Source organism: Diachasma alloeum, unplaced genomic scaffold (assembly GCF_001412515.2).
Source record: "Diachasma alloeum isolate Michigan unplaced genomic scaffold, Dall2.0 Dall_scaffold_00289, whole genome shotgun sequence".
NCBI lineage: Eukaryota > Metazoa > Arthropoda > Insecta > Hymenoptera > Braconidae > Diachasma > Diachasma alloeum.
The window spans coordinates 913,318-935,657 of NW_021680428.1; the positions used below are offsets into that span (position 1 = coordinate 913,318).

Below are 22,340 nucleotides of genomic sequence, written 5' to 3' on the forward strand. Positions count from 1 at the left end.
TAACAAACCCCCAAAATTATATAAAAAATTCATCAAAAACAAAAACAAACTCGATTTAAAATTAATTCAACCTCCTCAAAACTATTAAAAAAAACATCACAAACTAACAAACCCCCAAAATTATATAAAAAATTAATCAAAAACAAAAACAAACTCGATTTAAAATTAATTAAAACTTCTCAAAACTATTAAAAAAACATCACAAACTAACAAACCCCCAAAATTATATAAAAACTTAATCAAAAACAGAAACAAACTCGATTAAAAATTAATTAAAACTCCTCAAAACTATTAAAAAAACATCACAAACTAACAAACCCCCAAAATTCTATAAAAAATCAATTAAAAACAAAAACAAACTCGATTAAAAATTAATTAAAACTCCCCAAAACTATTAAAAAAACATGACAAACTAATAAACCCCAAAATTCTATAAAAAATCAATTAAAAACAAAAACAAACTTCATTAAAAATTAATTAAAACTCCTCAAAACAATAAAAAAAACACCAGAAACTGCTAAACCCCCAAAATAAAAAAAAAAAATTCTCCAAACAAAAAAAAATTCAAACAAAGGACTCTTATCACTTCTGAATAAATCTGAAACCGAAGACTTTGCTTCATATCGCCAGAACGTGTCTCGTATTTACCTTGTTATCAGCATTCACATACGTAACATTAAACTGTGCAGCCATACGAAGAACAATGCACGTTGTGTTTGTTCCATTGACCACCCATTTTCCTGGTTTTGGATCTGGTGCTGGGGTCGGTGGAGCCGACGTCGTCGTGGGAGCAACGGTTGTTGTATTCGGAGCTACTGTCGTTGTGTCTGGTGGTGCTGTTGTCGTCGTTTTTGGAGTTGTTGTAGTTGGTTTTGGAGTAGTTGTTGTCGCCGGTGTCGTAGTTTTTGCTGTAGTGGTTGTCGTGGGAGTTGTGGTTGTGGGAGGTTTTGTCGTGGTGAGTGGGGCAGGAGAGGTAGTTATCGGTTCTGGTGGTACTTTGACGTCTGATCCATCACCTGGAATTCAACAGTGTCCAGAGATGATTGAAATTTCCCTTTTCCTTAGGAATTTACGACATTCAATTGGGAGTAACTCGGAACTGGCAGAGGCGAATTCGACATTTTTTCTTTCTTTTTGAAGGGGTTTTAACTATCTTTAAAATGAGAGGTCATTCACCCCAATCCCATCATTTCGTCAGGAAATATTCAGTATTGAATAAAATCCCAATTAAAACGACAAATTTGCATTTCGTAAAAGTCGTATCATTCAATCTGAAATATCTCGGGAACCGCAGAGTCAAATTCCCCGACTTTGCTCTCATTTTGAAGGTTTTTTCATAATCTTCAAAACGGGATGTGACTCACCCCAATCCCATCATTTCGTCAGGAAATATTCAGTATTGAATAAAATCCCAATTAAAACGACAAATTCTGCATTTCGTAAAAGTCGTATCATTCAATCTAAAATATCTCGGGAATCGCAGAGTCAAATTCCCCGACTTTGCTTTCATTTCGAAGGTTTTTTCATAATCTTCAAAACTGCATGTGACTCACCCCAATCGCATCATTTCCTCGCCAGATAACCCACATTCGCCGAAACATTCCGAAAACTATATTTAGCAATCGCAAAATCCGACAATTGCAAAAACTCGAATAGACAAAAATTCAAAAAATGTTCCTCCCCCGTCACCTCTCGCTGGCCCCAAAAACAAAGACTCCCAACCCCACCCCTCCCCAACCATCGAAGCCAATTCTCTCAAAATTTTCCTCATGTGCAATTAATTAATTTCCCCCAGACTCCCACGAAAAAAAAAATCTCCATCACCGGAAAGTTTTGCATCCGTCGCTATTTTCTAGAACCGTCACCGCCATTATCTAAAAATTATCGGTGCTATGAAGCCTCCAACAAGTTTACAAAAACCTTCGAACATTCGCGAATGCGTGAATGAAAAAACGGTTGAGCCAATGGGATGAATCATAGCTTCAGCTCCTGTTATCACTCGAAAACCAGTTCCAAGCCCCTGCCCCTGTATTTTCCGAGCCTCCCAAGGGATCGACTCCCCGACAATTGCAAAATCTCTAAATAATCGCCATGTCACTGCATTTGCGATGAATTTAACCTTCAATTCCTCGCAAATAAAAAGCCCCCGAATTCCCCTCGATTCAATTTCATTGGATTTGCTTTCTCGTCTCCAACAATGAACGTGCGCCATTTCGTGCGCCCTTCTGGCCCCAAGAGCCCCGTAAATATGAAAAATAATTTACCAGAAACGAGGAGCATCGCCGAGCAGAGGAAAACTGCAGTCGTCAGTAGCTTCATCTTCTCCAGACGATAATTCTCACGAGTCTTTCGATACCGCAAACCCTGGAACTGCCACCTCACCCTAGGAATAACCCTCAAGGCAACTGGAAAACGTTAAACCTAATTCGCGTAACACTATTCAATGGCTTAAAGCTCTCGGCGAGCTGTCCATGTACCGCTGATTTGTTCTAAAATGGCAGACAAAAGTTTTGATTCCCCTCAGTCGTGTCTCTGGTCTGTTATCCTAACAGCTAACTACGAACTTGTGCTGCAGGGGACGAGCGATGCCGAGAGGGAGAGATAATGCTACGAGGATTACCGAAGTGTAACGAGTTACGGCGTGACCGCTGGTCGACAATTCGCGAAAGTATCGATCAACGTCGGCGCTCGTGATGTCGATACTCAAAACGTCGATGTGTGAACATCGCCGCTTTGAGTCGATAAGTCGAAGAAGTATCGATAAAAATTATCGCATGCAGAATCGATATCGAAAACATCGATATGTAGAATAATTTTAAAAAACGTAAAAAATCTTTTTTTTTTATTTTACAAAAAAAAAGAACAAAAAAAAATTAAAAATCATTTTCGATTAAATATCGATATAAAAATCGATATCGATATAAAAATCATTTTCGATTAAATATCGATATAGGCACGAGATCGATTCCTCCAATATATCGACCCAAATAAGTATCGAAATAAGTAAGAATCGATGTCATATCGAGCACACGCAGCTGGAACTAGCCTTCGCTTATCGGTCTGTAGTCATAACAATAACAACAATAACGAGCAATTAATCATGAGCATAATTATAATAATGTGGCAATGACATTCCTCAGGATCAGCGCTTTCCATTGTTGAACAAATAAAATAAAATGGGGAAGCAGTTTCTGTCGGAGGAGCAGGAGAGCTTCCTCGAGAGCTCCGAGGAGGAGTTCAAATATCGTTACACGGACGATGACGCAGAATTTGTGAAGTACATGAATACGGAGAGAGCGAAGCCACCGATTGTCGATCCCTGGTACAATAAACCGAGGAGGCCACAGTTCGATTGGCGCCAGGGAAAACGCAGAGACTGGGATAACAGGGACAGGAGGAACAACGACAGGTACGAGAGGAATGACAGGAGTGACAGACACGGAAGGCATCACATGAGTCAGAGGAAATATTCGAGACCTTACTGAGGTGGGGCAGGGAGATTCGATGACTTCATGACTTTTTCGAGACAGATTTACTAGAATTATATCATTCGATCACAAGATGATTAAGTAATATCCTATAATTCCCTGGGAATGGTTGAGTAGAATTGAAAACGTTCTGAGACTTTTTGAAGACATTTTTTTGAGCTTTGAAATGAACGCAGACGCGTTAAAATCGGATCATTTGGTCCGGAGTTATTCCAAATTTAGAAAATGAAAAAACAACGTTCAATATTTGCATTTTTTCAAATGTTTGAAAAGTCATTCTAAAATAATCGTCAATAACTCGAGAATGTCTGAGTGGAATCTAAAAAATTTTGAGACTGTTTCAAGATATGTTCCAAGCTTTCAAATGAGCACAAACTTATTAAAATCGTATCATTTGGTCAAAAGTAATTCAAAATTAACAAAATGAAAAAAAATGTTCAGTTTGGATTTTTTCGACTGTTTAAAAAGTCTCATTATAAAATAATCATTAATAACATTTTCAGCTAAAACTATTCCATTCAATAAAAAAATGTCAAAAATTTGGAAAAAAGGGGCCGAGGGGGCAAAATGGGCACTTCATACTATTTTCCAAATTTTAGAACTTCATTTAATTGTCAATAAATAACAACTATTTGCAATGAGCTCTGACAGTGAATTTATCTCTGAGTTATGAATATTCAAAGAAATGTCTGAAGTGTCCATTTTGCTGGATTCCAACAATAAAAGACGTAAAAACCAATTGAAAAATAATTATCAATGTATTTCATCAATCAAGCATTGTCGTCTACCAACAACATAATGTCCATACGTTAATTACGTTAATATCAGCATAACGCCTGCTGTTTTGTAATAAATTTACCAACATAGGATTTACCACAAACTATACACACATAAGTTACAAATCACTACATCAATAAACCCATGTTTCAGCTTAATAGGAATAAATTACTCATTGATATTATAATTCTCCCTCGATCCATGGCATTCATCAACGCAAAGTGACAGCAGTGCTTTACAATTCCCTCAGTTGTCCCCTAGTCCCTAAAATAACAGTCTCATGGAAGTAGACTCTGATAACCGTCTCTTATCTTACTTCTATATACAGTGCATCATCTTATGTACATATTTAAAAAATTGATGCATGGAGCGACATTTCTTGGAAACATCGTCTTAATATTCTCTGGGAGGCAGTAGACCCGGCGAGGCAAAAACTCTATCACAGAACGCATTATCAACACCCCAACAATAATCTCCACCTCTGATTGCACGATTATTGAACCCAATCCACGTGGAAAAGAAATGTATCAAAATGTATTTCAAATTATTCGTGTTAATCATCATTTTTTTTTCATTTTGAAGATATTTTTCCAGACATTTGAGTTATTCAAATCGTATCATTTGTTCATGAGATATCAATCATTCAAGCGTGAATTCTCAGTCATAGGGGGTGAAACAAGATGGTGGCGCCCACGGCTGGCGACCACCTCGCGTTTTCGAACATTTATTAAAATTATTTATCCTCTTTGGATAATGTTCAACGCAGTGTATTTAGTTTCTATAAAAGGAGCGAATTTTTCAAACTTTTCTTCATGATTTTTCATTCCTTTTTAATCATTTTTAAGAATGTTTGAAAATACGGGGTGATGGGGGCGACATCTTTGAAGGGGTATCTACACAAAATGGCGCATAAGTCGGGAAACCACCTCGCATTTTCAAACACCTGTTGAAATTATTTATTTCCTTCAGATTATCTTCGAGTTGATTTATCCAGTTCCTTGGAAGGGAACAAATTTTTCAAGTTACTCTCAATATTTTTCATCTCTTTTTCAATAATTTTATGGAATTCTTAAAAATACGAGGTGCAAGCACCGCCATTTTTGAAGGCGTACCCAAACAAGATGGCGTCCACATGTGTCAGCCACCTCGTATTTTCAAACATCTCTTAAAATTATTCATCCTCTTCAGATCACCTTGTAATCGTCCTACCCATTTTTCAGAAAGGGAATAAATTTCTCAAACAATCCTCCATATTTTTTCATTCCCATTCACCGATCTCAAAGAATTTTAAAAAATACGAGGCGCGAGCGCCGCCATCTTTATAATAATCTCCAAACAAGATGGCGCCCGCATCTGTCAGCCACCTCGTGTTTTCAACCATCTCTAAAAATTATTCCCCTCACTCAAATCACTTCAAACTCGTTTCTCCCAATCTCCCCAAATGAGCAAATATGACAAGCAATCTCCGCGATTTTATCATCCCTTTCGTCTGAGAATCCACGCCCCCCCCCCAAAATACAATTTCCATACATTTCTCCCCGCGGAAGAGCCCTCGACCCCACCCCAAAAAAACCTTAAAACCGAGTGGTTTCATACCACCCCTCCGCCCACCCCCGCCCCCCCTCAAAAAGGTGGACAATTAACCCCAGGATGAAGATACTGGCACTTGTCCCCAACCCTGCAGAAGCCATTCTTGCTGAACTGCCTGCAAACCGGTGGTTGTTTGCCCCCCCTCCAGTTCCCCCTCGCCGGCCACCCCCCCCTCATGGGTCCCATGCCCCCCCTGAACCAGCCGGGCCCCCCCCTCCCCCGCATGCCAGGCCTGGGCGGTGGTCCCTGGAAATTGGGCCCCGGCCCAAACATGGCTGGTCCCTGAAAATTATTGGGCATGTGCCCCACGAAGTTCCCCTCCTCCATCATCATGGGCGGGAAGCCCTCAGGATTCTGATGGCCAGGATGATGCCCCTGATGATTAAACATCCCCGGTGGAGGCATCATGTTGGGTGGTGGGAATCCCGTGATATTCGTCATGTTGTTCATGCCAGGAATGTTGACATCAGGCACCACGACTTTGCCATCTCCAGTCCTCCAGCCGCCGGCGCTGACGTCCGGAACGATGTGGTTCATCCCCATCATGCCCGGGGGTACAGGCTGGCCCATGGGCATGGGCATCTGGGGCGGTGGCATCCCCTGGGGCAGGCCCATCCCCTGGGGATGGGTGTAGCCCTGATGATAGACACTGGGGACAACCGGCGGTGGCGGGGGGATCAGCGAGGGCTTCGGCTCCGGCCAGGGAACCATCGTGAAGTCTTTTTCGCTCTCCTTGTTCCCCGTGAGATCGTCCAGGGGTATGACCTTGGGGTCCACCGGGACGTGGTGCCTCTCGTCGTCGGGTTCGGCCGCGGAGTCGGGTATCATTCCCCGGTTGAAGTACAACGCCTGGAGGATGCCCTTCTCCCTCGCGTACTGGATGTCCTTCTCCTTGGACTCCTTCCCGGGCTCCACCAGGGGTGGGGGTAGGTCGATGGGGATGAGCAGCCGCCACCGGGTCTTCTCCTCCATCACGTCCTCGGTGTTGAGCTTCCGCGCCATCTGGAAGGCCTCCCTCTCCCCCTGCTTCTCCATCTGCTTCATGTCGGTGAAGGTCTTCGTGACGTTCACGCGCTCCGTCTCGTCGAGCTCGAAGTACCTCACCGACTNCCCCCCCCCAAAATACAATTTCCATACATTTCTCCCCGCGGAAGAGCCCTCGACCCCACCCCAAAAAAACCTTAAAACCGAGTGGTTTCATACCACCCCTCCGCCCACCCCCGCCCCCCCTCAAAAAGGTGGACAATTAACCCCAGGATGAAGATACTGGCACTTGTCCCCAACCCTGCAGAAGCCATTCTTGCTGAACTGCCTGCAAACCGGTGGTTGTTTGCCCCCCCTCCAGTTCCCCCTCGCCGGCCACCCCCCCCTCATGGGTCCCATGCCCCCCCTGAACCAGCCGGGCCCCCCCCTCCCCCGCATGCCAGGCCTGGGCGGTGGTCCCTGGAAATTGGGCCCCGGCCCAAACATGGCTGGTCCCTGAAAATTATTGGGCATGTGCCCCACGAAGTTCCCCTCCTCCATCATCATGGGCGGGAAGCCCTCAGGATTCTGATGGCCAGGATGATGCCCCTGATGATTAAACATCCCCGGTGGAGGCATCATGTTGGGTGGTGGGAATCCCGTGATATTCGTCATGTTGTTCATGCCAGGAATGTTGACATCAGGCACCACAACTTTGCCATCTCCAGTCCTCCAGCCGCCGGCGCTGACGTCCGGAACGATGTGGTTCATCCCCATCATGCCCGGGGGTACAGGCTGGCCCATGGGCATGGGCATCTGGGGCGGTGGCATCCCCTGGGGCAGGCCCATCCCCTGGGGATGGGTGTAGCCCTGATGATAGACACTGGGGACAACCGGCGGTGGCGGGGGGATCAGCGAGGGCTTCGGCTCCGGCCAGGGAACCATCGTGAAGTCTTTTTCGCTCTCCTTGTTCCCCGTGAGATCGTCCAGGGGTATGACCTTGGGGTCCACCGGGACGTGGTGCCTCTCGTCGTCGGGTTCGGCCGCGGAGTCGGGTATCATTCCCCGGTTGAAGTACAACGCCTGGAGGATGCCCTTCTCCCTCGCGTACTGGATGTCCTTCTCCTTGGACTCCTTCCCGGGCTCCACCAGGGGTGGGGGTAGGTCGATGGGGATGAGCAGCCGCCACCGGGTCTTCTCCTCCATCACGTCCTCGGTGTTGAGCTTCCGCGCCATCTGGAAGGCCTCCCTCTCCCCCTGCTTCTCCATCTGCTTCATGTCGGTGAAGGTCTTCGTGACGTTCACGCGCTCCGTCTCGTCGAGCTCGAAGTACCTCACCGACTCCAGGTCCTCCTTCCATTTGAGGTTCTTCTTGGGGCCCTTGCGCTTCTGCAGGAGGAGAACACTGCGCAGGCCGTCGACGTAGCGGATCTCCGGGTTGGGGCTGGAGGGCGCCCGCGGGAGGTCCTCCGGGTCGTCCGGGGACGCCGGGGCCTTCGGGTCCTCCACCTCTTCTTCGTTGGTCGGCGTGCGGCTGCCCTCGTCCTCGTCGAGACTCTCCGGGCGGAGCGGCTCTTTGGGGTCTTCATCCTTCTCGGAGTCCGGGGAGTCCTTCTCCTTGACCTCCTTGTCCTCGTCGGTCTCCAACGTGTCTTGGTAGAACTGTAAGGGAAGAGGGGCGCGATTAGGGGCGACGGTCTTTCATAGCACGAGGATATGCAATGGTGCAGCGCCGTCTACTGGAATTCTAGGAAATTCTAGACGGCTTGAGGTAATCGAGAAGTCTTTCCTTCTTGCATTCCCTCGAATTCCCTAGAAACTCCTTGAATTCCCTCGAATTACCTAGAAACTCATAGAGTTTTCTTCAAGAAGTTTCTGAGTATAGAGGTTTCTTCGAGAAGTTTCTGGAATTTTCGAGAAAATTCAGGGAGTTTCTGGGAAATTCGAGGGAATTCAAGGAGTTTCTGGGAAATTCCAGGGAATTCAAGGAGTTTCTAGGGAATTCGAGGGAATTCAAGAAGTTTCTAGGAAATTCGAGGGAATGGAAGAGTTTCCGAGACATTCGAGAAAGAAGGAAAGACTTCTCCTTGTCCTCGTTATTAGGGCGACGGTCTTTCATAGCACGAGGAATTTCGATTTTTGACGTGGATATGTCTATGGTTTCAATGTGGGGGGCATTTTGGGAGACGGTCCTTATGTGCAGCGCCGTCTATTGGAATTCTAGGAAATTCTAGACGGTTTGAGGTAACTCGAGAAGTTTCTGGAATTTTCGAGAAAATTCAGGGAGTTTCTGGGAAATTCCAGGGAATTCAAGGAGTTTCTAGGGAATTCGAGAGAATTCAATGAGTTTCTGGGAAATTCGAGGGAATTCAAGGAGTTTCTGGGAAATTCCAGGGAATTCAAGGAGTTTCTGGGAAATTCCAGGGAATTCAAGGAGTTTCTAGGAAATTCGAGGGAATGGAAGAGTTTCCGAGACATTCGAGAAAGAAGGAAAGACTTCTCCTTGTCCTCGTTATTAGGGCGACGGTCTTTCATAGCACGAGGAATTTCGATTTTTGACGTGGATATTTCTATGGTTTCAATGTGGGGGGCATTTTGGGAGACGGTCCTTATGTGCAGCGCCGTCTATTGGAATTCTAGGAAATTCTAGACGGTTTGAGGTAACTCGAGAAGTTTCTGGAATTTTCGAGAAAATTCAGGGAGTTTCTGGGAAATTCCAGGGAATTCAAGGAGTTTCTAGGGAATTCGAGAGAATTCAATGAGTTTCTGGGAAATTCGAGGGAATTCAAGGAGTTTCTGGGAAATTCCAGGGAATTCAAGGAGTTCTAGGGAATTCGAGGGAATTCACAGTTTCTAGGGAATTCGAGGGAATTCAAGGAGTTTCTGGGAAATTCCAGGGAATTCAAGGAGTTTCTAGGGAATTCACAGAGTTTCTAGGGAATTCGAGGGAATTCAAGGAGTTTCTGGGAAATTCCAGGGAATTCAAGGAGTTTCTAGGGAATTCACAGAGTTTCTAGGGAATTCGATGGAATTCACAGTTTCTAGGGAATTCGAGGGAATTCACAGTTTCTCGGGAATTCGAGGGAATACAAGTGTTTCCGAGACATTCGAGAAAGAAGGAAAGACTTCTCCTTGTCCTCGTCGGTCGCCAACGTGTCTTGATAGAACTGAAAGGGAAGAGGGTCTGAGGGTGGATATGTCTATGGTTTCAATGTGGGGGGCATTTTGGGAGACGGTCCTTATGTGCAGCGCCGTCTACTGGAATTCTAGGAAATTCTAGACGGTTTGAGGTAACTCGAGAAGTTTCTGGAATTTTCGAGAAAATTCAGGGAGTTTCTGGGAAATTCGAGGGAATTCAAGGAGTTTCTGGGAAATTCCAGGGAATTCAAGGAGTTTCTGGGAAATTCCAGGGAATTCAAGGAGTTTCTAGGGAATTCGAGGGAATGCAAGAGTTTCCGAGACATTCGAGAAAGAAGGAAAGACTTCTCCTTGTCCTCGTTATTAGGGGCGACGGTCTTTCATAGCACGAGGAATTTCGATTTTTGACGTGGATATGTCTATGGTTTCAATGTGGGGGGCATTTTGGGAGACGGTCCTTATGTGCAGCGCCGTCTACTGGAATTCTAGGAAATTCTAGACGGTTTGAGGTAACTCGAGAAGTTTCTGGAATTTTCGAGAAAATTCAGGGAGTTTCTGGGAAATTCGAGGGAATTCAAGGAGTTTCTGGGAAATTCCAGGGAATTCAAGGAGTTTCTGGGAAATTCCAGGGAATTCAAGGAGTTTCTAGGGAATTCGAGGGAATGCAAGAGTTTCCGAGACATTCGAGAAAGAAGGAAAGACTTCTCCTTGTCCTCGTTATTAGGGGCGACGGTCTTTCATAGCACGAGGAATTTCGATTTTTGACGTGGATATGTTTATGGTTTCAATGTGGGGGGCATTTTGGGAGACGGTCCTTATGTGCAGCGCCGTCTACTGGAATTCTAGGAAATTCTAGACGGTTTGAGGTAACTCGAGAAGTTTCTGGAATTTTCGAGAAAATTCAGGGAGTTTCTGGGAAATTCGAGGGAATTCAAGGAGTTTCTGGGAAATTCCAGGGAATTCAAGGAGTTTCTGGGAAATTCCAGGGAATTCAAGGAGTTTCTAGGGAATTCGAGGGAATGCAAGAGTTTCCGAGACATTCGAGAAAGAAGGAAAGACTTCTCCTTGTCCTCGTTATTAGGGGCGACGGTCTTTCATAGCACGAGGAATTTCGATTTTTGACGTGGATATGTTTATGGTTTCAATGTGGGGGGCATTTTGGGAGACGGTCCTTATGTGCAGCGCCGTCTACTGGAATTCTAGGAAATTCTAGACGGTTTGAGGTAACTCGAGAAGTTTCTGGAATTTTCGAGAAAATTCAGGGAGTTTCTGGGAAATTCGAGGGAATTCAAGGAGTTTCTGGGAAATTCCAGGGAATTCAAGGAGTTTCTGGGAAATTCCAGGGAATTCAAGGAGTTTCTAGGGAATTCGAGGGAATGGAAGAGTTTCCGAGACATTCGAGAAAGAAGGAAAGACTTCTCCTTGTCCTCGTTATTAGGGCAATGGTCTTTCATAGCACGAGGAATTTCAATTTTTGACGTGGATAAGTCTATGGTTTCAATGTGGGGGGCATTTTGGGAGACGGTCCTTATGTGCAGCGCCGTCTATTGGAATTCTAGGAAATTCTAGACGGTTTGAGGTAACTCGAGAAGTTTCTGGAATTTTCGAGAAAATTCAGGGAGTTTCTGGGAAATTCGAGGGAATTCAAAAGGGCTCGTTTTATTCTCTTCTTTAAGATGAAGATATTTACTTTGAAGTCAGGCTTTATCGATATCGGCGAGCGTTCGTCGGCCCCCGTTGGCGAGGCTGACGGCGGTGGTGTTGTCTCCTTGGCGTCCATCGAATTAGCGTCCGTCTTCTTGCCATCCGCCTTATCATCCTTGGACAGCGAGCTCCGCCTCTTTCGTTTTCTCGGCTCTTTGCTCTTCGTAGAAGCCGTTAAAGCGTCCATGAACATGTCGCTCTCCTGAAGAACCATGGCTACAACATACGTCAGACAATACTTTAAATCCCCTGTTCCCAGATCCAGACCTCTTCAATACAAATTAAAGCATAAAACATTGTCATCGGTTGAACTTTATTATCTCCGCTCTTTCAGACTCAATAGCGCATGCAAACGCCGAGGCTCGAGGGACATCCGTTGCTGCTGTGGAATAAATAAGTGATAAATTCAAGTAAATAAACGATCTGACGCACTCCCTCGTTGCAACAAATGCGGAAAAAATTCTTCTTGTGAATCGTATCGAGAGACGCCTATAGCTTCATGAATAGTTATCTTCGCGCGCGATATCGCGCAGTTCTCTGCAAGAATAAAAGTTATTTCGAGAGGACGGGAAATTGCGGAAGGGAAATTGAGGGAATTTTATTTCAATTCCTCGTCCGCAATGTGAGAATTTGGGGGATTGGGTGCATAAATAAATCAATTGTCGTCGCTTTTATTCCATAAAATGCATCATAATCCTGGATCAATAACGGTCATTACATTGTTATTATGACCGGGTGTTACTGAATGCGTGACGTAACGCTCTGGTGGTATTTATAGATATTGTTGGCGGTGAGGATAGCGGGTTTCCTCCCCTGCGTGGAGGATGGCTTCTGGATCGGGTCCACTGATCGGGCGATTTGGGGGCTGGGGCTCAGCTCCCGGCGAGGGCAGCGAGGGGACGGGGTAAAACGGACACTTGAGTTTTTTGAAGGGGGAGGGACTCGCGGGGTTTGAGGACGTGATTTTTTTAATTAAGGATGTCCAAGTATCTGGCAGTTTAGGTGAAAATGTAGTATTTGACTGTTTGTAATTAGGAAATTTGTTAAGTAAATTGCGGGAGGAAATTTGAATATAATTGGGGATATTCTGGCGTTAAAATTGGATTTTGCAAAGAATTATCAATTTTTTGAACGTTTGTTTTGGAATAAATGATTTGAGTTGTTTAAACTTTAGGAAATTTTTTTTTAGGCGCTAAATAATTTTTTAGGATTCTGCATTTATGATTTTTGTGGGGGGAAATTGATTGTTTATGAATGAATAATTGGAATTGTTTAAACTTTCGGAAAGCTTATTTTTTAGGCGTTAAATCGACTTCTGGTAAAATTCAGAATGTGAATACATTTGTTGCGACTCCGAACGAATGATTTTTATGCTGGAAAATTGTTTGTAAATTAATTATCGAAAATTTTCGTAATTTTCAAAAATTGCAATTTTTAAATTATTTCAAGCTTCTTGTAAAAATAAACTTTCTCTTCTTTTTCAGATTTTTAAAATGTTTTCTCACGGTTCAATATTTTTTACAGTTTAGTACAGTCCAAACTATGGATTCAACCATTTTCAATCATGAAATTTGTCAATTAAATTGCATGAAAAAAATTTGAAAATAATCACAAATATTCAGCATCATAAAATTGTTTATAAATAAATAATTAAAATTGTTTAAACTTTCGGAAAGCTCATTTTTTAGGCATTAAATCGACTTCTGCTAAAATTCTGAATATGAATACTTTTTTACAATTATGAAAAAATGATTTTTATGGTGGAAAATGCTCGTAATTTAAAATGTTTTCTGACGGCTCAATATCGAAATTCAAATTAAGACTTGCGAAGTTTAAATAATGAAATCATTGTAAAATTCGTAACATAATGAAATAGAATAATAAAATCATTGTGAAACTTAGGGTGAAATGGGGCTCAAATGAAAGGATAGCGTTTGGCTGGAGAAAAAATAGCGAAAGTACTTGGATATCCTTAAAAGCGCAGTTTATCCTCTTGGGAGGATCTAGAGTTCGATTGATAAATCTGTTTGTGAGATATTTTAAATATTTTTTAAACATTAAAGTGTCCATTTTACAACATCCTCGCCTTCTACAGTTTCGTTTCACGAGCGATTAAATTTCACAGGAAAACGAATGGTGAATTCGGTGGAAAATTTTTGTAGTTTTCTACTGAAATTATAATTTTTGGACAATTCTATCCGGGAATTTCAAAGCTTCGATTTTTTTTTGTTTTATGGAAAACATTGAGAATTTCATATTTTGATTAAATTTATTCTAGTTTAACAACTTCGATGGCAATTCCTCGAGATGAATTTCATTCACTATTTTTATTAGTGTAGAAAAATCGAATTCTATATTTTCTATCGAGACATTTTCTATAGAAATTCCCAACATGAATTTTCTATTTTTTTTCTCTTTTCCGTTTAAAACCCCGAAAACTTGGAAAATTTGAGCCGATGAGTCTTATAGAGAATATTTTAATAGAATAAGTTGTGTAGAAAAATCCAATTCTATAGCCTTCTATACCATATTTTTCACTGAACATTTTAATAGAAAAAAACGCAGGTGAGCTACTCAATTTTTCAACAGAATCAACCAAAAACTAATGGAAAGTCCAATAAAATTTTCTACCGAATTCGTTCCGTTTTTCTGTAAATTTTTTTCGCACTCATCACAATCCAGCACAAGTCTACAGTTCCATTACAAAAACATTAACCCTAGATCTTCTAAATCGAGAGCTTCAGAAGAATTAAGAAGAAATATTGCTCTCACGAACATGAGGATTGAAAACATAATATCATGATATTTTGCCTCGATTTTATCATCAAAAAGTTGAACGAAGGAACGAATGATTGGTCTGTACTACTTGTTGGTACCTCGCAGACGTCCCCCATGTCCTCCATACTCTTGAAAGCTGGCTCCCCCATCAGTCCTTCCATCATGGAATCAATTTTTCTCGAATTAAGTTTACTTTTTGATGGGCTAGTGCGGGAACTTAAGAGTTCAACTATTTTTTTATACTTTTATGATAAATTTATTGTTTTACCTCATTTTTTTCACACCTATATGTAAGTCTACACGTATATACAGGCATGGAATGTACATGTACAAAAGAAAATGAGAAATTTTTGTATTTTTTTTTGTATTAACGAATGGTATTTGGTGCCTTACCCGGACGACATACATTAATCCTTATCGATGATCTGGACGATGCACAATTTATCTTCTCGTGTCACTTACTTTAATTCTCTTTCGACATTATATACATTTCCGAATCGATATATAATGCATTATGATTTATTCACAGCACTATTCCCCCTCTTCCCCGAAACTGACTGATTTACCTGAACGAAATTCCTCTTCACTTTTTGGATGAGGAACTGTGGGCCTGTGATCTAAAAGTTAATGTCGTTAATGGAATGAATAAATAGTGAATATAAATGATGAACGGACATTGCTGGAGAATGGGAATTTGATGGTCCAGGAATTTGAGTCCTTCCATCCCATGAAACGATCTGTAAACTCAATTCTTAATTATTAATCATGAAGGCAGAGTTAATCAATCCTTTGGACATATTTGTAGAATAGTTAACGATGACAATGTTTTACAATTATAAAGAATTAAGTCCTTGATATATCTCGTGAATATTTTCCCCTAGAATAATTTGATGTTTAATAAAAGAAAAAAACGTATTAAATCAATTTTTCAAATTTCGTTCTCCTTAAATCATGATTTATCTCGACAACAAAGGGTTCTACGGAAAAATGTCACAAGATCATTTTTGTAGCTTATGAAATTTCCCACAAAAAATGTCTTATGCCATTTTCTGATAAATCCCTTCATCGTCGAGATAATGCCATTTTTAATTTAATAAGACAAAACCAGAAAAACTGTTTTCTTCATTTCTTTTACTGATGAATTCTCAATTAATAAATAAATAGAATGAGAGTGTAATCTAGAAGTTAATGTTGTTAATGAAATGAATAAATAATGAATATAAATGATGAATGGACATTGCTGGAGAATGGGAATTTGCTGGTCCAGGAATTTGAGTCCTTCCATCCCATGAAACGATCTGTAAACTCAATTCTTAATTATTAATCGTGAATGCAGAGTTAATTAACGCCTTGACCGCATTTAAACAACAATCAACGATGACAATGTTTTACAACTATAAAGAATTAATTCCCTAATTTATCTCGTAAACATTTCCCCCCAGAAAAATGTGATATTCACCAAAATCAATTTTTCACATTTAGTTCTTAAACCTCGATTTACCCCGAAAACAAATGGTTCCACGAAAAAACGTCACAAGACCATTTTTGTAGCTCATAAAATTCCCCACAAAAAATGTCCTCTGCCATTTCCCCATAGAACCCCTCAGCATCGAGATAACTCCAAATTTCGAAGAACAAAACCACAAAAAACTGATTTTCCAAGTGTTTTTCCCTGATAAATCCCATAATAATAAATAAATAAACATGAACAACAACTTACGTTTTGGTTTAGCTGGAATAAGTTTAATAGCCCCCTTCTTGTCCTCCCCGAGGGTGGTCACAGGTGCATCGATGGCCAACTTGGCCCTCTTATCCGAGACAGCAGTCTCCCTCAAAGGTGAGGACCTCTTCAACGGAGCCTTAGGCGGTAAAACCACCCTCTTATCATTCCCACTGGTCCCCGCGGGTTTCTTCCCAGCATTCCTCGGTGGAGGTGGTTTGACCTCCTCCTCGAGCCCAGTGGACCTAAATTTCGAATTAAAAGTCTTGACAGTCTTAGGCCGCGAGGAGTCCAGCGAGTTCTTCCTATTCTCAATAGAAATGGAAATATTCTTCTTCTCAAGAACCCCCTGCACCGGCCCCTTCTTGGGATCAGTCTTGTCCTTGTTCTCCTTGGAGCTGTCCCTGGAGTCAGTGGAGGACTTCCTCACAGAGCTGTCCGTCTTCTCCTCGTCGCTCTTCTTCTTGGGAATCTTTCCGAATTTCGTGCTCAACGACTGTCCCTGGACCTTCTCCAATGTGGCCTTGTCCTTCTCCGCCTGATCCTTCTTCATCTTCTCCTTCTCCCTCTCCCTCTCCCTCTCGGACTTGCCCTTGGAGCTGCTGGAGTGCCTGCTGGAATGATGCCTGTCCTTGTCCCTGGAAGACTTGCCAGAAGAGCCCCTGGAGCTGCTGGAGCTAGACCGATGTGACTTGTGGGAGCTAGACCTCGAGCTCGAGCCATGCTTCGACCCCTTGGAGCTGTGATGGCTCTTCTTCTCCACCCCCGTCTTCTCCTCCTTCTTCAGCTCGTCCCTATTCTCCTTGTCATTAGACTTACTATCACTACAATCTTTAACATCCTTCGCATCTACATTATCTTCCTTAAAGCTAATTGACATTGTCCCATCACTGTCCTTCGTATCCTCTAATGCACTCCCCTCGACATCCCCATCATCGCACTCACTCTTCATAACAACATCGTTATCAACCACAGTATCAGTACTATCAACATTCTTAGGGCTATCGTTAACAACGCTTTGTATATTAGCAGCATCAGTCTCGACTTTAGTCAATACTTGTTTACCATCGCGTATCGTTATCTTATAAACTGGCACAGACGGTGGATTCTGTGATGGATTCGATACAACGACGAACGATTGTTTTTTCATTTGCGTCGGTTGAGTCTGTCCCGGTAGTGTTTTATTGACAATTTGTAATTGAACAGGTTGTATGGATATTTTATCGTGTAATTGGGACTGCTGCTGGTCAACTGGTGGAGTGCTGGCCTCAGGCGCCACTAAATCCTGAACTTTGACTGTTGATATGTCGTTACCCTCGACTTCTCCTTTGGGTTTTGCCTCGTCAGACTCTGGCTTCAGCCCCAGGTGCTGGCTGCTGGGGATCACGTGGCTGGGGGCCATCGTCTGCTGGGGATCCACTGGGGTGGGCACCGAGTCCTTGACTATCTTCAGCCACTGCTCCACCAGGCGACACGCCAGCAGCCTCACACCCTGGTGGGCGCCCTCCTTCGACAGGCCTTTTATCAGCTTTGGGTTGTTGTTAGATTTCAGCCGGGCTATGTCCACTGGGCACAGCAGCAGGAGCTCCAGCAGCTCCTGGATCAGCGCCCAGTTCTTCGCGAGAATCGCGTCCGTCAGCCATACGTGAATCAGGTCCCAACCACCTGTGCTCATAAATCTAGAAGATCCAAGAATTACTCATTATATATGTTTTCAGGCGTCTGTGTAAGCATATATATATATCTGTTTTTATGGCTGCATGAACCTGCAGGTTGCGAGCCTTAATAATAATATTATTAGAAAAAAAAAAAAAAAAAAAAAAAAAAAAAAAAAAAAAAACAACTAGAAGAGAGGATATATATCTGTTTTTATGACTGCATGAACCTGCAGGTTTCGAGTCTTAATAATATTTATGTTAAAAAAAAAAAAAAAAAAAAAAAAAAAACGAGGGCACAGGGTTATTTGGGGGGTCGTCTTCAGCTTTAACTTTTGGGATTTTTTTATGATAACGAAAATTGGATTTTTATTGACGCGTGAAAACTTAATGGTACTAAAGAGTAAAATGGGGGTAAAGTGGGTGCGTAGCGATCTTACGGTTGGGAAAGCTGGCAGTGGCCTTGAATGTTTACGTGAAGGGAAAATGGAGGCGATCAGTTTGAGAATCTTTTTGTGAGGTTTTCAAAAATTGTCGGATCCTAACGAAAATTATGGGAACTGTGATGATTGTTGCAACAGTTGGAGATGATGAATCTAGAAGAGAGGATCATGAAAGGTTTTTTGGAGGGTTCTCTTCCATTTTAAGGATATCTAAACACATTTTAGAGGTTGATATAAACCAGACTAGAGATTCAACCATTTTAAGTTATCAAATTCGTCAATTAAATTTCGTGAGAAGAATTTGTAAAATATCGTGAGTATTCAGCGGCATTGAAATTACATTTTGCATTGAATTATTATTTTTTTGAACACTCGTTGTTTGTAAATAAATGATTGTAATTGTTTAAACTTTTGAACAGCTTATTTTTCAGGCATTAAATCGATTTCTGGTAAAATTCTGAATGGGAATAGATTTGTCAGGATTCCGGACAAATTATTTTTGTGGTGGAAAATTGATTGAATATAAATTATTCATAAAAAATACCCGCAATTTTCAAAAATTGCAATTGTTTAATTATTTCATCAATCTTCCTCTAAAAAGTAAACTTTCTAATTTTTTTTTCTATTTTTAAAATGTTTTCTAACGGTTCGATATCTATTCAACCTATTGATATCTATTGTTCAATATTTTATTATTTAAATGTCATTTAAATAATAAAATCATTATAAAATTATCGGAAACTTGTGGTCAAATGAAAGCTCTGATGTTCGACTACTAAAGTAGAAAAGGATTTCACTGGAGAAAAAATATTTAAGTGCTTGGATATCCTATTGGTGGAATTCCATTCATTTTTTTTTATAATGTTAATTAAAATAATGATAATCAACTTCAACTGTAATTGTTGCAACCGTTAAAGTTAAATCTACTCTCCTATTTTAATTCATGAAATTCTATTTATCATTTGTTTTTTATAATGATAATTAGAATAATGATGGGAAATAGGATAATTAAAAACATTAATTGTGATGGTTGTTGCGACAGTTTCTTGAGGTTTAATATAGCATTTTTTTTTAATTTTATGTTTATGTTCATTTGAGCTTTTCTTCGACACTAGATTCTGATTTCTTTAGCGTTTGTAAATTCATGAACGATTTATTTCAGGTTCTAGGGTATCAAAGCGAGATTTTCATGTCCTTGAACATCAGATTTCAATTAAATTGAGGTAAATCTGCAGGAGAGGATGAGAAAATTGTTATTTAGGGGATTTTTTGCAATTCTAGTTGTTGGAATCCCATTTATGATCTGGGATTTTTTTTACAAAGGTAATGAGAATAATGATGATAAATATAACGATAATAAACTTCAATAATTATAATGATTGCTGCAGCAATTTCAGAGGTTCAGATACCATTTTTTTTCGGATTTAATCGTTTCTTCATGATTAAATTGGGTTTTTGTTCAATTCTGGATTTTCCTGGCTTTCGTAAATTCGCGAATGATTTTTTTTGGGTTTAGTGTTTTCGAAACTAGGGCCGTATGCCCTTGAACATTGCAATTTAATTTAATTGCGGTAAATTAAAGAGAAATTAAATTGAGAAGAGGATGAGAGAATATTATTCAGGGCATTTTCTACAATTTCAATTGTTGGAATCCCACTTATACCCTCATCCTTATCCTAATGATAACAAATGTGATGATACTGAATGTCAATAATTGATGTTTTTTTCTTCATGTTGATTTGAGCTTTCGTTCAACATTAGATTCTGATTTTATCAGTTTTTTAAATTCGTCAGTGATTTTTTTAGGGTCTAGTGTCTTGACAGCGAGGGGTGAATGACCTTCAACATCTTATTTTAATTAAACTTTGGTAAAACTAAAAAAACAGATGAGAAAATGTTATTTGGGGGATTTTTTCGTTCATTTCAATTTTTCAAATGTGATTTCTAAAAGTTTTTTTACAACAATCATTGCAATAATCATTATTTTTATAGCCGTAATAAATCTGAATGGTCATGATAATTGTTCCAGCTGATTTAGCATATTTTTAATTAAATTGAATTTTAATTTAATTAGCATTTTTCGTATTTTTTCATTAAAAAATATGATTTTTTCCTCAAAATCAAGTCTTCACTTGAAATCTTTATATTTACCCCAACAGTATTGAAATCTAATATTCCATGCTGTTGAAAACTTTATGAAAATAATTTTTTTTCACTGAAATTACAGAAAAATCAATCAAAATAAATCTGACTTCAATTATTCCCCGAAAATAAATAGAAATTAGGAACATTCTGGTGATTTCGTCAGCTTTTATCAATTCATTCCTGACTTTTATGGACTCCAGTCCCTCAAGGACAAGTGGGAAATGGCCTTAGACATCCAATTAAAACTAAACTGGGATTAATTGAAATTTTAGAGCTGTCGGACACATATCAGTAAGTTCGACTCCTGTAGTGAATCGCCCAATGGTTCAGAGTCCGTTTAATCTAGCATGTTTAATATTTCTATCGTATCAATACCTCAGAGGAGAATACCGACACGTCTCAACATGCTGTTGAATTCAATCGTAACTTTAATGTCTTTAATGTTGAATTTTTTGAATGGAAAAAATATTTTTTCAACGTTTCCTCCCATTCACGTAATTTGATAACAATATTGCTGTCGTGGGTTCGAATCCAAGTGCCGGCAATTTTTCATTTCATGTGCATTGTTAATAAAAAATAATAAGCATAACAATATTTTTTATTTAATAGTCTTTGTACTCACTGGTTGAGCAAATCAGTACTTGTAGTCTTCAATATTTGAATGTAGATGCATTTGGACACTAGTTTCTTTGAAAATTTGGTCATAAGTGTGGCCAAACGATCGACCTCCTTCGTCCCCTTGATACCTCCACTTGGGCCCAATAAAACGCTCAGGCAGTTGAGCAACGCCAACGGGTCAATGCGTGGCTGCAACACATGAATGAAAAATATAAAGTTTTTTTTTGCAAAAATGGAATTTAAAAAAAGTCGTTCATGTTAATTTCATTGGCAATAATTACGATTTTTTAGTTGATTAATTTTAATTACATATTATTATCTAAATTAATTACATATTTTGAATTATATATTATGTTCGTCAGCGAATATAATGTACGAGGAATTCTATATGAAGAAAGAAGTAGAAAAATTAATAATTTAATGTGTTAATACGAGCAAATGAATTTAACAAATACAAAGTTTAATGAATCGACTGTAATTTTGCTGAACTTGTCCTCAATTTCGATTCACTGATTAATCATTTTTGGTAATTAAAGACGTTCTACTTTGAAATTGGGAACGAAATGAGTCTTCAATGAGTTAAAAATGGAATTATAAATATGCTCAACATTAATTATTGCTTACGAAGTAAATAAAGAGCTTTAAAAAAAATTCAAAAATGTCAAATTCATTAATCGTTCATTAAATTAATTCATTAACATTAAAGTGATTGATAAACCGAATTGCTAATGCATTTTTTCTTTAAAAATCATCCAAAAGATTTTTTATCACGTAAAAAACACCAAAATTTGTAATGAAAAAAAAATCTACTATTTTTTTATAATACAATAACTAATGATTACTTTTTACTTTGAAATTGGGAAAGAAACGAGTTTATAACGAACTTAAAATGAAGTTATAAATATCTTTATAATTAATTGTTGTTTAGGACATGAATAAAAACCTTAAAAAATTGAATTAAATAAAATTCACTAATCTTGATTCATAAAACAAATGATTAATTATTAAAAAACAAACTGGCAAAGCAAAAAAATCGAATATATAGTTTCATAATTAATAATTACTTTGAAATTGGAAATTTAATGAATTTATAATAAATTAAAAATGAAATTATAAGTATTTTCATAATTATTGCTCAGAGAATAAACAAAGAGGTCTAAAAAATTTGTAATGAAAAAAACATTACTAATATTTTTTTATAGTATAATAACTAATGATTACTTTTTACTTTAAAATTGGGAAAGAAACGAGTTTATAACGAACTTAAAATGAAGTTATAAATATCTTTATAATTAATTATTGTTTAGGACATGAATAAAAA

At 39.8% G+C, this 22,340-nt stretch overlaps 3 protein-coding genes across 4 annotated transcripts in view; 1 reads left to right on the plus strand and 2 right to left on the minus strand.

The window, feature by feature from the left end:
* The window catches only part of LOC107038854 (lysosome-associated membrane glycoprotein 1), a 6,908-nt gene extending 4,304 nt beyond the window's left edge, over positions 1-2,604 (minus strand). The window contains exons 1-2 of the mRNA XM_015258160.2: positions 2,265-2,604; positions 649-1,016 (exon numbers count right to left, since the gene is read on the minus strand). Coding sequence (XP_015113646.1) covers positions 649-1,016; positions 2,265-2,319 — 423 coding nt within the window. The 5' untranslated portion in view covers positions 2,320-2,604. The remainder of the gene's footprint in view (positions 1-648; positions 1,017-2,264) is intronic.
* Positions 2,605-3,015: 411 nt separating this feature from the next.
* On the plus strand, positions 3,016-4,423 carry LOC107039005 (RNA guanine-N7 methyltransferase activating subunit). The gene is made up of 2 exons (XM_015258423.1): positions 3,016-3,058; positions 3,141-4,423. Exon 2 carries the CDS (start codon positions 3,177-3,179, stop codon positions 3,483-3,485), a length of 309 nt encoding a protein of 102 aa, XP_015113909.1. The 5' UTR covers positions 3,016-3,058; positions 3,141-3,176; the 3' UTR covers positions 3,486-4,423.
* Positions 4,424-5,854: 1,431 nt separating this feature from the next.
* Positions 5,855-22,340, minus strand: part of LOC107039004 (serine/threonine-protein phosphatase 1 regulatory subunit 10) — a 20,462-nt gene continuing 3,976 nt past the window's right edge. The window contains exons 4-8 of one of the 2 annotated variants that reach the window (XM_015258421.2): positions 21,024-21,208; positions 16,159-17,837; positions 11,647-11,876; positions 8,152-8,480; positions 5,855-6,954 (exon numbers count right to left, since the gene is read on the minus strand). In XM_015258421.2, coding sequence (XP_015113907.1) covers positions 5,889-6,954; positions 8,152-8,480; positions 11,647-11,876; positions 16,159-17,837; positions 21,024-21,208 — 3,489 coding nt within the window. In that variant the 3' untranslated portion in view covers positions 5,855-5,888. Of the gene's footprint in view, positions 6,955-7,085; positions 8,481-11,646; positions 11,877-16,158; positions 17,838-21,023; positions 21,209-22,340 lie in introns of those variants that run through there. The other variant, XM_015258422.1, reaches the window with a different exon arrangement.

Bases quoted from the DNA above. Each gene is read 5' to 3' on its own strand.
- LOC107039005 (XM_015258423.1), top strand. From the start codon at position 3,177: ATGGGGAAGCAGTTTCTGTCGGAGGAGCAGGAGAGCTTCCTCGAGAGC.